Source organism: Cottoperca gobio, chromosome 9, assembly GCF_900634415.1.
Source record: "Cottoperca gobio chromosome 9, fCotGob3.1, whole genome shotgun sequence".
Classification (NCBI taxonomy): Eukaryota; Metazoa; Chordata; class Actinopteri; order Perciformes; family Bovichtidae; genus Cottoperca; species Cottoperca gobio.
The window spans coordinates 20715405-20731288 of NC_041363.1; the positions used below are offsets into that span (position 1 = coordinate 20715405).

The following is a 15884-nucleotide window of genomic DNA, read 5'->3' on the forward strand; positions in this document are numbered from 1 at the left end:
CTCGAGGTTGAGGGTGTTTCATAGTAAAACAGATTTTGTATGGAGGATCACTTTAAATATTTCGAGCTTGACTACACACAGCATCAGAAGTTGCACTAGAATCAGATGGTGACCGCATCATGCTTGGAACAATTCATTAGGTAGTAAGCACTGACTCAACACTATGTTTGCTCTTTAAAGATGTGGTAAAGATGTCAACCAAAGTAAAATATGGATAAGGGTTGGCTAAGATAAAAGATGACATAAAAGAAACAGAAAACATCCAAAATGAAAACATCTTTTTATTGTCATACACTTTGTAAAGGATGAGTGCAAATAAAAGAGCTTGTGATCAAAATCTACCCATCACTAAGCCATGGACCATAAGGCATCATTAAATACAAGCTTTTTGGAGCTATCATCTACAATACAAGGACGGAATCAAGGAAAAGAAACAACACAGCATCAATGCTTATGCAATTAGAAGGAAAATGGCGGAAAATTAATTTAAATGAACAGAAAACAGAAACAACAAAAAAACACAACACAATTTGTACATTCAAAAGAAAGAAGTCAAATAATTCACAAGGAATATTGATATTACGGCAAGTGACGATAAAACATAGTCTACAATCTGTTATGTACACTTGGCACTAATGTTAGATCTTTGATTGTTGTCCAGTCAGGTTGTCGTCAACTCTAGCATGTGCACAGGCCACAACCCTTTTTGTAATTTAAATGCTAGTCTAATCATTTATATAATCTATAAATATTCTGAAACAATCATTCTCTCAAACAAAGCTGTTGAAAAGTTCTGCAAAGCCTGACGTAAAACTTCATTACGTATTGAGATCAAACTGCTCAATGGACAACAGTTCATCAGAAAAATGCTCACATAACTTTTTATATATAGTGTAGAAGGATTTTTTTTTTTTCATAAACAAGAATCAATCTTTGATAATCCAACTCATGCACTTGAAAGTTGTAAACAGTACAAATATAAATGATCCACTTACAATATTTGAATCCCAGCAATTCCAAAATAGACAGACAGACTCCAAAAAACAGCAGCAGATTGTTTGTATGCATTTTCCAACACTGGCAGATGTTTATATACGAGGTGGAAAATGGCTATTTAACATGATTGGATTGTCTCTATCTATTCCACGTGGCTAGAGAGAATCAAAAGCAGTATACAGCTCAAAGGACGCCACAGCTTCCAATTCATGATGATATGACTCAGATTTGTTATATCTTTAAAACACACATTAAAATATATTATGATATACAGTATGAAGTAGAAAATGGCCTGGGGTGGTTCTTTCAGCATCCTGATATGTCTTTTCTGATATGTCGAAGGGAAAGTTCAGCCAGATTGAAGTTTCTAACTTTTTACTTTAACTTTATAACTCAATAATTCACTCTTTAGATTTGTGTAAATGAAGTGTGCGAAGATAAAAAAAAAAAAAAAGGCAAGTTTAAGATTGATTTGTCCTCCACAGTCACTTTTTCAGCAGTGTTGTAGTCAAGAGAAGCCTAGTTATTACAGAGACAAGAACAAGTCTCTTTTTGTAAGGTTGTATGGTTAATGAAAGACATTCATTTTCTGATCAGTGTTAAAATATAGAGTTACAGCGCTTCACAGGGTAACCTCCATGAATAGTGAGTAAAGAGACAGAAGATGATGTACTCATCCCCTGCTTGATCTTTGTTGCGACAAAAAACACCTCACTTTATTTCTATACAGCCACAGCTAACAACATGAATGAACTGTGTGTGTGTGTGTGTGTCTGTGTGTGTGTGTGTCTGTCTGTGTGTGTGTGTCTGTGTGCCTATACAGTATATGCATGTACTATATTATATTTCTCTTGTAAAATAAACTGTGTATTGATTTGAGTGAACACGTCTTTGCCTTAAAGCCAAACTATATAACAAACTAAATAACAGAATCTTCCTCTTAAAAGTTGAATTCAATCAAAGGCACCATTGCAACAGTCTTACTTGGTCTGGTAAACTGTAGTCTCCGACATTAATGAGCCAGTTCGCTGACTTCTCCTTTTGCTCTTACAATTCTCTTAGCATTTTAGCTAACTTTTGAACAGAGTGGTAGCTGTAGTAGTTTTACTTTAGCATTATCTCATAACTGAGGGCTGTAGTAACTGTTTGATCAAGCTCGTCTGAAAACACCTTTATACCGCTGATTTCTGAATTATAGTAATTTATCAATGTTTGGGAGGATTGATTTGAAAGAGTTAATTTTTAAACATTTCTACTTTCTAGTGTACTATATATATATTTTTTTAAGTTAAACTTTTCCTCGCAATTGTGTTGTTTATGTCTCTCAATCTTTTGTTATTGTTTTGGATAAAAATTAAAGTTGAGGCAGGATGAATATAAATTCAAAGTGACTACAACACTGCTTTTAAGCAACTACAAACACATTTTACCAGGTGAAAAACAAACTGAAAGATTACCTTGACTAGAGTTTGTGTGTTGCCTTTTTAAAGGTTGTGTGCTCTCCCTTTACGCGTCCAACAGTCACATCGTTTTCCTCAGACCCAGGCCCATTAGCAACAGGTCTTCTTTACAGTTCCAAACTATTTTAAGAACAGTTTCATACACTACTCAGAAAGCTAACGTGTCAGTTCATGTATCAATTGAATAAAAATAACTGACTATACAGTAACAAGCTTTGGATTTGAATCTGTATCTATTATAGTCTGTATCTTTCTTTAGCTATTTAAAGTAAAATAAATTTATTTCTGGGAAATGGGGGGGCTCAGTGATAGCATATCTGAAGGGTAATTAGTTGACGAGATACATTTCAAGTGTCAGCGATTTCACAGAACAGCGTCAAGTGAGGAAGTCCTGATCTGACCGGCTTTTTCCCCCAAAAAACTGTTATTGTTCAAACGTCTCGCTTATGTTCACAGGCAATATTCAAAGCACAGGCTGATCAGAGAACATCCTCCCATCAAAGAACCGTGTCAACACATCCCCACACAAACAGGGACGCTGGCTTCTTCACATTCAAATGGTACGGCGTCAATAAGAGGACATTTTTTTAAAGTTAAAAAACCTTTTGAGACAAACATGTAGCCAGTACAGACATCCACACATGAGAGACCATGAGGTAACACGGACAAAATGGTCTACACAGTTGACAGACATAAGGAATGGCAAGAGAATGCAATGAATATATACAATGTGTGATGTACAACAGTTACATTCATTCAAAACAAAACAGAAGAAGACATGGGAAAATAAATCTACATTTGTTCTCAAACACATGTTGTTTTTTTTAAGTCCAGAATGATGTGATCAGTCGAAAGTTACAAGCAAGATACATCCAGGATATAAATCAAATATTATGAAGGGATCAAGTCAATAGTAAAAGACAAAAAAGATAAAAAGGAAAAAATATCCAAACCAATGAAAATATGAGTCCCGACTGCTGAGAGAAGCCTGACAGTCATCCTGTCTGTACACACACATGCCAACATTCCATGAAAATACACACAGCACGGGCAGTTTTCATCACTGGGCTGGCTTTTGGATTCAGTGCATTCTTTAAGGAGGTGGGTTATTTAAGTAGAGTAATGGCTGCTGTTGTTTTTTTTGTTTTTTAATAGTTGCTGATTGTTTGCTGTTTTGTGTCCCTAACTCATTTGACATACTCAGCTGACTTCCAGAAGTGCCCTGGGTGGGAAAGGCGACGATTCCGTTTTGGCAACTTTTCCAGTAAGTCTACCAGCTTGGAGAAGCTGGGCCGCTCATCCTGCTTGTACGCCCAGCACAGAAGCAGAATGTCCTGGAATAGATACATTGAAAAGGAGCTTTTAGATTTGGAATGATTACTGAATTAATAAACATTGGGCAAATCTCCCTGGACATACTGAGACGAGATATACTTTCCTCAAATATTGATTTAGTCTTAAACAGAGGTTTTCAAACGGTAGGGTTGTGCGAGGAAAGATATTAGACAAAGACACTGCATGAGGGGAAAGGGACAGGTGCATCAAGGTGTTCTGAAAACACCTGGACGTTAGTTATTGTAGTTTGGCCCACTGATATGGCCCGCTTGCCAACACGGTCAGCACTTGCAGAAAAAAAACAGCTTTAGTGCCTGAAACTACAGGAGCTAAACCAAAATGTCAGAAATAGGGTATGAATAAATATATGAGTTTTTATAAGGAGATGGGAGAGGGGTGGACGCAACTAAAGCTCATACAATGTCAGAAAAGGCCACCAGGGTTATTTAAATACATTTATGCAACATTTCAAAAAGGTGTCAAAAAAGTTTCTATTTGTTAGAAGTGTTTTAGTTGTAAATTTCACAAAATATTTCATTGTTCCTCGGGATCGTCTTCAAAACTGTTCTGTGAAACTAGCCCCAGATTGCTTATTGTTGTTATCATGAAAAGCTTATTTCAAAGTAATAATCAACATTTTGTGTTGGAGCACATCTAGTCTAGGATTCAATGAGTGTTTAAATATGAAACAAATGCAGCAATACACTTGAGTTTAAAAGAATGAGTGACTCAGGAACTGTGAGAAATGAAAAGGAAATAAAGCCCTTACTGATATCTCCTTCCCCATGCCAGTTTGGGCGAGGTTGGGCTTCATCCCGCTGCCAATCTGCCATATGATCACCTCTGCTGGCTGACTCTTGTAAGGCCACTCGCGTGCGTGTAACTCGTACCAGATGGTGCTGTGAGGAAAGAGGAACGGTGATGGTCAATGCTTTGGACCGGTCAAGAGAATAACGCCACAGCTTCAGAAGGCACCTACGGAGGGTTCCCATCCCTCCCAGTGCTAACACTACCAGGCAAGATTTCAGTCGCATCAAGTGTAAAACATACAATTCAATGTTTTTCAGATTTATTTACAACTCTAGATGATGCTTTGGCACAGTTGGATCGTGATCTATGCAAAAATTGGCATTTTGTGGGTGAATTTTGTCTTTAATTTTGATTTGAATCCAGAAGTTAAAGAGACAACACACTTGTAATTACTGCTCAGGCAGAATTAGCATGCAGCTCTCCCTGTGCAAATAAGCGTTGTTTTCATTCTGCTCCTGCACGTCAAGTTTGAGTAGCATAAAAATAGCTCTTTGCCAGGAGTAGGCAGAAAAAATGACGGCTGATTGTCGATGAATATGTAAAACAGTCATTGGGGTCACCTCTAGGTAACACAAGAGATATCAGAGCAGCTGGACATTGTGCGGCAGCACTGCACTCTTCTTCCCTTTAGAATGATATAGCAACAAAACCTCCATATGGGGGACCATCTGAAAATGCAATAGTACTGGAGTCAACAAAGCAGGGTCCACCCCCACAAGTGAATCAGTAATGGCATTGGAGGAAGAACAGGAGCTGTGGGGATTTTTAAATCAACTTAGGAGAAATGTAAAATTGAACTTAAGAGGAGGAGAGGGAGGACACCTTGGTTTGAGAAGCCAGAGGGACACTCAGAAAAGCAATCTGTATGTTATAACTCAGGGACTCTGAGATGATTTGGGTCAAAATGATTGAAGCTGGGGCTTGTTACTGTTTGGGCAGTTTTGTAAAAAAAAGATAAAGAATACGACAACGATCAAAATGAAAAAATGTGAATGTGTCCAAAATGCAGTAACAGGATGTCCGCTCTTTAGGGACTGTATGACAATAATTGTGATGGGGAGGGGCCTGAATATTAGTTTGTAAAAGCAAGGCTCTCCCTAAAGTATTTTCTTTGGTTCCTACACCCTCTCTACAAAATCTCAAAATGTCACACTATTGTTTGGTAGAATTCATTTTGCCATTAATAACTAAAAGTGCAGTTAATGTGAAATCTTTGAATTAGCGCTTTCCAAAATGTTGGCAAACTTAACGAAATGTACCAAATATTCCAGCCATTCTTTATTTTTAAACAAACCACCAGCTGTTAGTCACTTTGTATTATATATGTACATGTTTTACTACTGCACTGTGGCTTTCTGTCACTGTAAGATGCAGAATAAAATAAAGGTGGGAGCTGCTGTAAGATGGTGACGAATGATAAGATATTGTTGAATTATTAGGACCCTTCTCCCTAACCCAAAAAAAGAAAACAACATAAGACATTCCCCCTGCCACCCATTACTTTTCATACATTTACAGTTCCTTAGCTTTTTGCAGTCTGTAAAAATCTACTGTCTGTAGTGTTCCTTTGCAGTCACTTGCACAACAGATCTTTTCGCTATATTTATTTATCTTTCTGTTTGAATGTTTACATTTGGAACTCTGGAGATATTGGCCATTGTAATGTTTATCTTATTCCTCTGTGGATGAAGGTTGAATTTGCCTATTCAATTCCCACAAAAGCCTGTTGCTGCCTGCCAAACATAAAACCCCATCACCTCCTGTGCAGCTGAGACTTTCCCCTGGAAAACAATTTAGCACCAGATGTTTGGAAGCCCAAACGTAAAAGCATCCAAGAGACGAAGTTTAGCAGACGTTCAATCAGAAACACAGCTGACTTTGTAAATCTTACTCCTCTTTGATTCACTCCTCCTGCCTAATCAATTAGTTGATGTCTCTTGGCTCCCTCAACATTCACACAGTTTCCCTCTTCCTGTAATTATCCAATCAGTTTAAAATTCAAGAAGGTAACTCTCGAAGAGTCTAAACCTTCTCTTGCACCCACATGGAGGAAACAATCCCGAATCAGCGTGCGCTTTATCTACTCTAATCAGCTTCTCTGGTATCTGGCTGTCTTCAAGCTGCCAATGATCATTTGTGCAACATTTCCTTCCCCATCACCACGGTAACCAGGGGTCCATTCATAAGTGTCATGTGGCAAGTCAGCGGTCGTCACAATCAGGCATATTGGACCAAGTGGGGTCTATGTCCAAATCTGATAATGTTTAAGCAATTAAGTTTTGTCTACGTCTAATCCTGCTCTCATTAAATGGTTGGTAGCAAAAATGTCATTTAGAAAATCACAGATTATTACAGGCTATGTCTTTGTGCGGTAATTAGTGAAAATCTATAATGAGATCTGAAAACCTGTTAATGAACGTGGCCTCTTTGTCACGTGATGTGGAGTTTCAGGACGCTACTCTATACAAGCAAGAATTTATTTGGAACAAATATTTGGGATTTGTAAACTCTCTCTGTCAACAGCGGGCGAAGATTGTCCAACATTAGGCTCCGGCCTTGTCTGGACAAACAAAAAGGAAGGCATCAGTGGAGATGACACTTACCCAAAAGCAAAGACATCCGACTGTTTGGAGAAGGGAAGCTTGTCCTCCTCTGTGTCCGGGGAGAGCTGCTGGATTATTTCTGGGGCCAGGTGACACAGCCAGCCGTTGGGGATCCTCAGTTTGTCTTCTCTCCGGCTGCAGAATGAGGAAACGTGGAGATGGAGACTTGTCAGGGTTTATTTGGTCTGCTGTATCACGCTGCCAAGCCACAGTAAAGATGTCACATTGCTGCTTGCATTGCAGATCATTGTCATTGCAGATAGCCATAATAAGATAAGTGCATGATGTTGCTTTTCAATTATTGTATAAGAAAAGTGTGTGCACTTAAACCCTCGCAGCTGCGTCACTGGCATAGTGTTGCAACATCATTGAGCTCACTCGTTTAATACGTACACAAATACAAACTTAAAAGGACTATATGGTTTTACTGGGACAGTGTTCGAGGCTTTCAGGAGAGCCCCATGTTACGGGGGTGAGGGGTGGGAGGGCACGTGCACATGCATGACTGCACCTGCACACGTGTAAAACAAAAACTATATTTCAATTGATGCAGAGAAAATGTAGCTTTGTTCAGTCAGAAGGATGCATGGCCACAGCATTGTGTTTATTAGACACAAATTCTTGAAAATGCACATCATGCATGTTGACAGATGCTATCTTGCATCGCTAACAAGCACTCGAGTCCGCTCCATAATTTAATCGAGTTCTTCCTTTGCCCTTTTCTTTGTTTTTTTATTCAGCGTAACTCTACTGAAAGATCTCTTTAACAAGTTTGAGCTTGCCAAGAATTGCAGCAACAGAGTTTCAACAATTAATAAAAAAGCACATAGATTTGAGTGACTTTAAAATGATCAGATAAAACATTTGCACACAGGCAGCATGGACTCAATAGATTCCACCACAGCCCTAAAGTCATTCAGGGCCACAATGTTCTAAGCTAAACTAATTTACTTGGCTCTAGCTCCATAGATAACGCAGATATGAGAGTGCTATCGATCTTATCATCTACATCTCGGCAAGAAAGCACATTTCTCAGAATGTTAAACTATTCCTTTAATATGAGGGGCGCTTAACAATATAGTGACAGTAAACACATGCAAATGTTGTGTAGGATAGAGCCATAAAACACTATTGTAATATCCATGAATACCATTTAATTGTGCATAATGTTACCTCTGGCACCATCTTACCCTCACAGCTTCAGTGTGTTCTACCCATTGAACAATGATATATAGTATAGTTTCTATGATTGCAAAAAAACAATGTAAAATATTGTAACATTTTAGACTACGTCAGCTTTGTAATATGCTAATTATATTTGGGAAAACATCCCTGGTAAATAATCCTGCTGGGCCTGCAGATATAGGCTCACTGGTCTGTCTTTCACTACCTACTTACGGTTTCTGGAGGGTTAATGATAAAAGTGTTGGCCTCATGAGGTCAATACAATTTACCTGTTTGCTCAGCCATGACACGGTAAATGAGAGAAAATGTTCTCTATTTGTCAGCGAGAAACAATTTATAGCACTTTAATAGTTACCAGTGATTCAGTTTTCTTTGTATGACATTTCCGTTAATACCGTCTGCACAGTCAGCTTAATCCAACCACTATTGAATCTCTACTCTACTTTGACCTGGTTACTCATTTTTTTCCCCGTCTCGTAAACACTTTTCTTTAACACTGTTTGTGTCCTTCAGTGGTTGAGAGACGTAAAGCTGGACTAAAGACAAACAACTGAAGGTAAATTAGGCATGTTACACTTACAGCTCAGACTCAATATCGCCCACAAAATGATGAACTTTGAGAAAGATTTCAGGCCGAGCTCCATCTGTATCTCATCACCAACATACCAACATACAGGTGGAGAATGTTGCCCTCCTAATGCTGGTCTATTTGTTTTGAAAGCAACAGGGGGAAAAGGGTCCAGTCACAACCCTCGACACTTTGCATCTGAGCAGAAAAGCTGAAATAAGATTGGTTAAAATGGTAGCAGAAGGTTTGTAGAGACTGCTGCTTACTGGTCTTAAGATATGTAAAATGTGTAAATAAAAAAATAAATAACAATAAATAAATACAGCCCGGCTGCATTATAAAAATAAAGAACATATTATTAATTACTTTTTGTGACTATTTACCTCCACTCAATGTGTTGTTGTCTCGATACCACGAGTGCCAATACTGTTATAATAATGTCATTCTGTCTCCATGGAGAAGTCCTGTGATATAAACACTGAAGAAAGTGCTTCTGTCTCGGATGTGTATTGAAAATAATTACCTGCCAGCCTGCAAAACCCCAGATATGGTGAAGAGTCCAAAGTCGGTGATGACGACTTTGCCGTTGTCATAAAACACGTTCTTGGACTTCATGTCTTTGTGTAAGATCGCCTTCGCGTGGAGGTAGCCCATCCCCTGAGGACAGAGAGAGATGTGACTTTTCTGTAATATGATGTGCACTGCAGAAGTGTTCTGGGGAATCAGCGTTGAGTTGTTTTACCTTGACCATCTCTTGTGCGATCTGTCTGGTCTTGTTAACATCCAGGACAACCTTGGCATCCCGCACCACAGAATAAAGTGTCCTGCCTTTACACAGACTGAGAGAGGGGACAAAGACAAGTTTTACTGTGCAGACTTATGTAATCATTTTATCAACTTCAAAACATTTGTCATTTCAGGTCGACCCTGTGATCACATTCCAACTTGTTCAATTCATTTTCTATTTGTTCGAATAAATAAAGAATGACATTCAACCTTAGTTTGACCTGAGTCTAATCCAAGGTACATTTAGTGTTATTACTTTCTCGTCAAAGCGCCCCTGTTTTAAACAGTTGACCCTTTGTTATGGGCCACAAAGAAGTAAACAATGAGCACCCTTCCTTCCACTACTGTCCTACACAATAAAACAGTATGCAGCCTCCAATTGGGCTTGAATCCATTTTCAGCTTTGAGCCAAAAGTAAACGTGAAGAAGAAGCGTTCGTTATGAACCATATATCTGGAATAAACCTCCAGATAACTGCAGGTCCGCTGCAGCTTTCACTTCTTTTAAATCAAGGCTGAAGACTTTTCTGTTTGCGCAGCACAGTAACTTTTATTCTTGTTTTTATACTTATTCTATTATAGCATGTTTTTATTTCTACACACTTGGCTCCTTAATCACTGTATTTAAATGTAATTTTATCATGTGTTTCCTTTTAATTCTGTCTCGATGCTTTTGATGTTTATTGTGAAGCATTTAAATTGCCTTGTTGTTGAAATGTGCTATTTAAAATAAACTTGCCTGACCCTGCCTAAAGCTTTTCAGTTCGCCACTGCCTTTTAATAAATTACATTTGGGACTATTCCTTCATATCTTGCACTTTTCAGTTAGATTTTTTTGTTTATTCCGTTTTTGTTGAATCTATGCTTGTTTATCTATTGTATTTGACTCTTTTTAAATTCTATTTATACGCATGTCTATATTGTCGTGGACACATTCTGTCCTCCGGGCCAGAGATGAAGGATTGGATCTCCTCCACAGACACTTCTTTAAACTACTTAAACTGTTGAAATTCTAGTCTAACTCAGACTCTTAGCGTAATACTTCGTCAAAAAGAAAATCACTGGAGAAGTTCAAAGTTAGATACAAGTGGAGATACGTAAGTACATAACAAACTCTGAGTACGTTCTTGGGAGAAAAGCACTGCGTTCCAAACGCTTGTGTCCGAGCAGGTGTCTGCTCTCTTGTACTCTGCCCCTCCCTTAGGAACATGCAATACCCCATCCTCCCTCTAGGATATATTCTATAGATGACCTTTAGCCCAGAAATGCATACATTTGATTATCTTACATCATTATGAGGTTACAAAATCATTATTATAGATATTGATACAAAATATGTTGCTTAAGTAACATACATACCACTACTATATGTGTTTTTATGTTTTATAGAACGTCGATCGCTTTGTTGTTGAGAGTTACTATATTCACTGTTTTATTGCTCCTGTCGATCTTGCTAATGCTGCATTCAAGGCATGTCGGCAGAATGGGATGAAGAAAAATGTCCCAATGTTACTATGTTTACGCATTATTCCAAGACGATTACCCTTAGTAAGGAAATGTTTTTTTTTCACAGAGTATAGAGCTCATTTTGAATAAGCCAAATCGATAAAATAACTTATAATTTGGTAATGGTATAAAATATATTGACCACTGCAACTATATTTTTAGTGTCGCGTAAACCCATGAGGGTTGGGCACTTTGTGTGCATGAAACGGAAATAAAGAAATCAATCTATCAAAAGTATAACTGTTAGATTTTATTTACATTTCGCGGACACTTTGCAAGTGGGAGATATTGTAACTGTCAGAAATGTCTATGTGGCTAATGTTTTTTTACAGTCTGTACGATGCGACGTGAACATGCATCTTCTGCAAGTTACCGAAGATCCTCTATAACGAAAGATGAAGAATTACAAGTGGCACCAATAGTATACAATTGTATAAACTTCCTTTCTACTAAGTTTCTCCAATGTATTTATATTTAATTTGCTAACATTAGATATTTACACAGCTAACAGACATATTTAGCATTACGAAAATGAGTTAGCTAGGACTCATGGAACAATTTGTTCTAAACTCTGACAGCAGAGTGTTTGTGAGGTTGTGCAAATTTGCACTTCTAAATTACTGTTGACCCGAGATAATCTTTATCTTGTCAGTTCACTTCTCAAATTCTGTGTGTGTGTGTGTGTGTGTGTGTGTGTGTGTGTGTGTGTGTGTGTGTGTGTGTGTGTGTGTGTGTGTGTCAGGGAGTTAGTGCAGTTTGAGATGTTGTTGCAGGATAAAATGCCATCATTCTGAACTGACACGTGGGCCCACTAGGTGCCAGGGTGAGGCTGTAACACTGCGATGCGTGGAGGTGGTGTCATATTTCTGGAGGGGTGCCATCACAACGGCATATTAATAGACAGCTCTGCAGCCACCCCCTGCCTCACACCTGAAGTCCTCAACCCCGACTGTGCCACACAGGTGACCAACAAAGGACCTGAAGCCAACAGTTCATACATATTCATTACCAACGTTGACCTGACAGCAGCTGCATTTTTAGTGACTCTCTGTCCTCTGGCGCTATTCAACACCAAAATGTGGCTTATGGCTTCAGTGTCACTTCAGTAGGCACCTTACGTACACAATATGCCTTAAGACAACAATTAATGCTATACCTCTGGTTAAACAGGATGTGTATAGGCTGTACAAAGTGTATGTACAATCCCTCTACATACACAGCTGATGAAAAGCTCACGAGGCCACCTCAACGCGCTGAAAGTCACCTATGTGAGTAATTATGCCATATCCATAGATACAAACGCAGCAGTAACATCCCAGATATAACCCTGTGTTCTGAACACTCGGAAAAATCGATCCACAGTCACTTGTGACAAATTAAACAATCAATATTTATGATTTCACTAATGCAACCTGAAATCTCTCATCCTTAAAAAATCCAATAAACCACAGTTAATATTACAGGTTTATCATGTTGCACTTGCATGAGTATGAGAAACTGAACTTAGTTCTCTTAAAAAAAAAGGAGAAATAGGAGAAGCAGATTATTGGTGGATAACAAAGCCACCTGTTGCACTGACATTTGCTATTATTTTCAGCAATCAGGAGTGGGGATTGTTGAGAAGCAGCCAGCACATCTGTCAGCTCCCCTGCACTCACAATAATTTCAGCTGGCATCCACTGCAATCACGCATCTCAATCCATCAACCTCTGAATCCGTTACTTAACAGCTATTTACGCTCACAAGGAATGCTTTCTCTCCTGAATCACTTTTTAAACTGTGAATCCATGGTGGGTCTTTCTTCTCTTTCTTCATAGAGAAGGAAGGAAAGAAAAAGTTCAAACAAAAGCAGAAAATAGAAGAAACAAAGGGGTTCATTGTTCACAGCCTGTGTTGATGACAAATATCCAAACTATTTTCTTTTTGAAAGTTATTAGCTAATTCATTAAACAAGAGAGTATTCCTTGTGATGGACAAGAACTTTGTTACAAATGAGAAAATACTTGCTACAAAAATTGCAAACACTAATATGTCAAATAGTTGAAGTTTTTCACAATGTGAGAGAATTCACTCCAACCACTGTGGTTCAGACAATCACAGCAGGCGGTGGGTGTTCCTAGCAGCCTCGTCATCATAACGCCCGCAGCAGGCTTCTTCATTGTCAGACACTCTAAACTCTTTGTTCCAGCGGGGGGGCAGGTCAGTGGCTGATCTGAAATGAGTCCCAGGGGACAAGGACCAGCTCTGGAGGCCAAACAGCTACTTAAGTTCAGGATTCAGAAGCAGAGCAAACGACACATTTCGGAGGTGTGATGTGAACTTTCAGGAGACTCAGCGGTTCGCAATAAACAAGTGAGGATGAAATCAACATGTGAGGAGTGAGGATCAGTATATTCATGAAAATGTTACGTTTTTTGTTTGCATATGTTATCCCCGTTCTCTCAATGTGGAATACCAAATGACCTGTGGAAATGTTTGCATATTTTTGACATTGCACATGTATTAATTAAACATGTTTTTATACAAAAATACAGTATTTTCAATCATTTTGATAAATGCATACTTGACTTTTGCAGTGTTTGGCTTTCTCCACACTTATAATTTATTAAATATTGCACATCCTATCATACAGCTGTATATTCCTTTATCTTCTTCAGTTTTACTCTACAATTTATATAGATGCAATGTAATATTCAAGTAAATCCAATTATCCCAAACTATATTAATATATGTTATAGTAAATCCCTGCACAATATTCTCCTTTAATTGAATATATTCCATGTTATATGTTTTTCCTCTGGACACAAATGCTTTAAAACTATAGCTGCGTTCATACTACATACCGTAAATATGATTTGAGTATGTAGTGTGTTTACACTCGAAAACAAGAGTGTACTCAAAAAAGTCAGTATGCATACTAAAATATGCTGCAAGTGTGTTGTTGCTGGACACCATTGTCATTGCAATTAACAGGGAAATGAAGGTGCTTATAAGAAATGACATACATTACAAATGGAGGACATTAAACTTGTAACTTCAAATTATGACAGCACAGCAAGTTTAATATGCAACACAACATGTCCCATCTTTATCCTTACCTGGTGATGATTGCCAGGTGTGGTGGGCTCATACAGGCCCCCATAAACAGCACCACATTCTCGTGGCGAGTGTTGCGGTAGGCCATCACCTCACGCTTGAAGGCCTTGAGCTGGTCCTCGTTGTCGCGCTCGATATCGATCAAGCGGAGGGCCACCTCACCGTGCCAGCGTCCGTGGAAAACTTTGCCAAAGCGCCCCGTGCCGATCATCTCTCCGATCTCCAGCTGCTCAAACGGGATGTCCCACTCCTGCAGGAAGATGCTGGTCTGGCTGGCCTTGCGCGGGAAGTTGCGAGCCGACAGGAGCGACAGGTTCATCTCCTCGAACTCGTCACCGGAGTCCTCGTCGTTGCCCTCCTCGTTCTGTGAAAAAGTAAAATTGAACTGCTCTTTGATAGCTTCAGGCATTTCACAAATTGAAATGTTCTTATCCAACACAAAGAGGTGGTGTTAAAATATTCTACCAAGACGTCAAATGCTTTTATTCTGACAAATGCCATTCAGTAGCTGGAGGATCACAATCTGCAGAAACCTCCTCAAAGTCTCAGAGACATGCGTGGTTGTGTATCTGCTGAATGCAATACCTTGTCCTGTCATATTATGTATGTACATTGCTACATGCAATGCAATGATTATATATTTATTTCAGACTTTTAGGTCATTTCCAAAACCGACATTGCATGGTCAAAAGAAAATAAATATTTGTATATCATACATACAGTATGTATTCAAGGTCATCAATAAATGTGTACTCACTACTGTTTAAATCCTAAATATGCTGTGACATATATGTAAAACATACTCTGCACATGTACATATGTTGTCTCTATGAAGAAAAACAAACCATTTGTGTCAAGTTGTGTGCGTCTGAAATACTGACTGCAGTTTAGGCCATTACCAATTTACTTTAAAAAGAGTTCTGAAAAGTGAAAACAGCCAGAGGGAAAAAACTGTGATTTATTCTGATTTGATTTTAAATATAATATACTGCAGGAGTGAAAATGACCGATTCAAAGATGCCTGCTGGAATATTATTCAAGGCAATCTTCATTATATTGTCTCAGGATATATCATTGTTACAGAACAGCGACATATTTTTCCTTCCTGCTGCTTTGACACAAAACATAGCTTGAGGCTGCTCAAGGACCTGAGCCGAATTATGCTAAACACTGCAAATGACTATGAGAAGTGACTGTGAGAGCTGTATTTTGTCTTCATTTGGATTCACCATTAATTTCACACAAACAACATAATGATTGACAAAGCATTCACATACATTCAAAAGCATCACAAAGGGATCAAAAGAAGGACTCACGTCTGATGTAGGGTCGACTTCGATTTGAAGTAAAGGGTTGCCCTCGTTCCTAAAAGCAAGAAGAATAAAAGTAGAAATGAATCTGTGAGAAAACGTTTATCTTAAGGTCGTTTTCCTTTCACCCATATAACTGATGAGAGTCTGTGTTGTTATCTTACGTAATGTTTTGCTAAATGATTTGTTTCTTTAATGCTCTAGTGTGGGCATGTTTACCAAAATTACAG

The 15884-nt window shown here is 38.5% G+C and overlaps 1 protein-coding gene across 3 annotated transcripts in view; it reads right to left on the reverse strand.

Moving 5' to 3' along the window:
* Positions 1-263: 263 nt before the first annotated feature.
* The window catches only part of ksr2 (kinase suppressor of ras 2), a 93111-nt gene continuing 77490 nt past the window's right edge, over positions 264-15884 (reverse strand). For all 3 annotated transcript variants that reach the window (XM_029440320.1, XM_029440322.1, XM_029440319.1), the window contains exons 15-21: positions 15661-15709; positions 14347-14708; positions 9700-9796; positions 9481-9614; positions 7205-7339; positions 4561-4690; positions 264-3790 (exon numbers count right to left, since the gene is read on the reverse strand). In XM_029440320.1, coding sequence (XP_029296180.1) covers positions 3644-3790; positions 4561-4690; positions 7205-7339; positions 9481-9614; positions 9700-9796; positions 14347-14708; positions 15661-15709 — 1054 coding nt within the window. In that variant the 3' untranslated portion in view covers positions 264-3643. The remainder of the gene's footprint in view (positions 3791-4560; positions 4691-7204; positions 7340-9480; positions 9615-9699; positions 9797-14346; positions 14709-15660; positions 15710-15884) is intronic.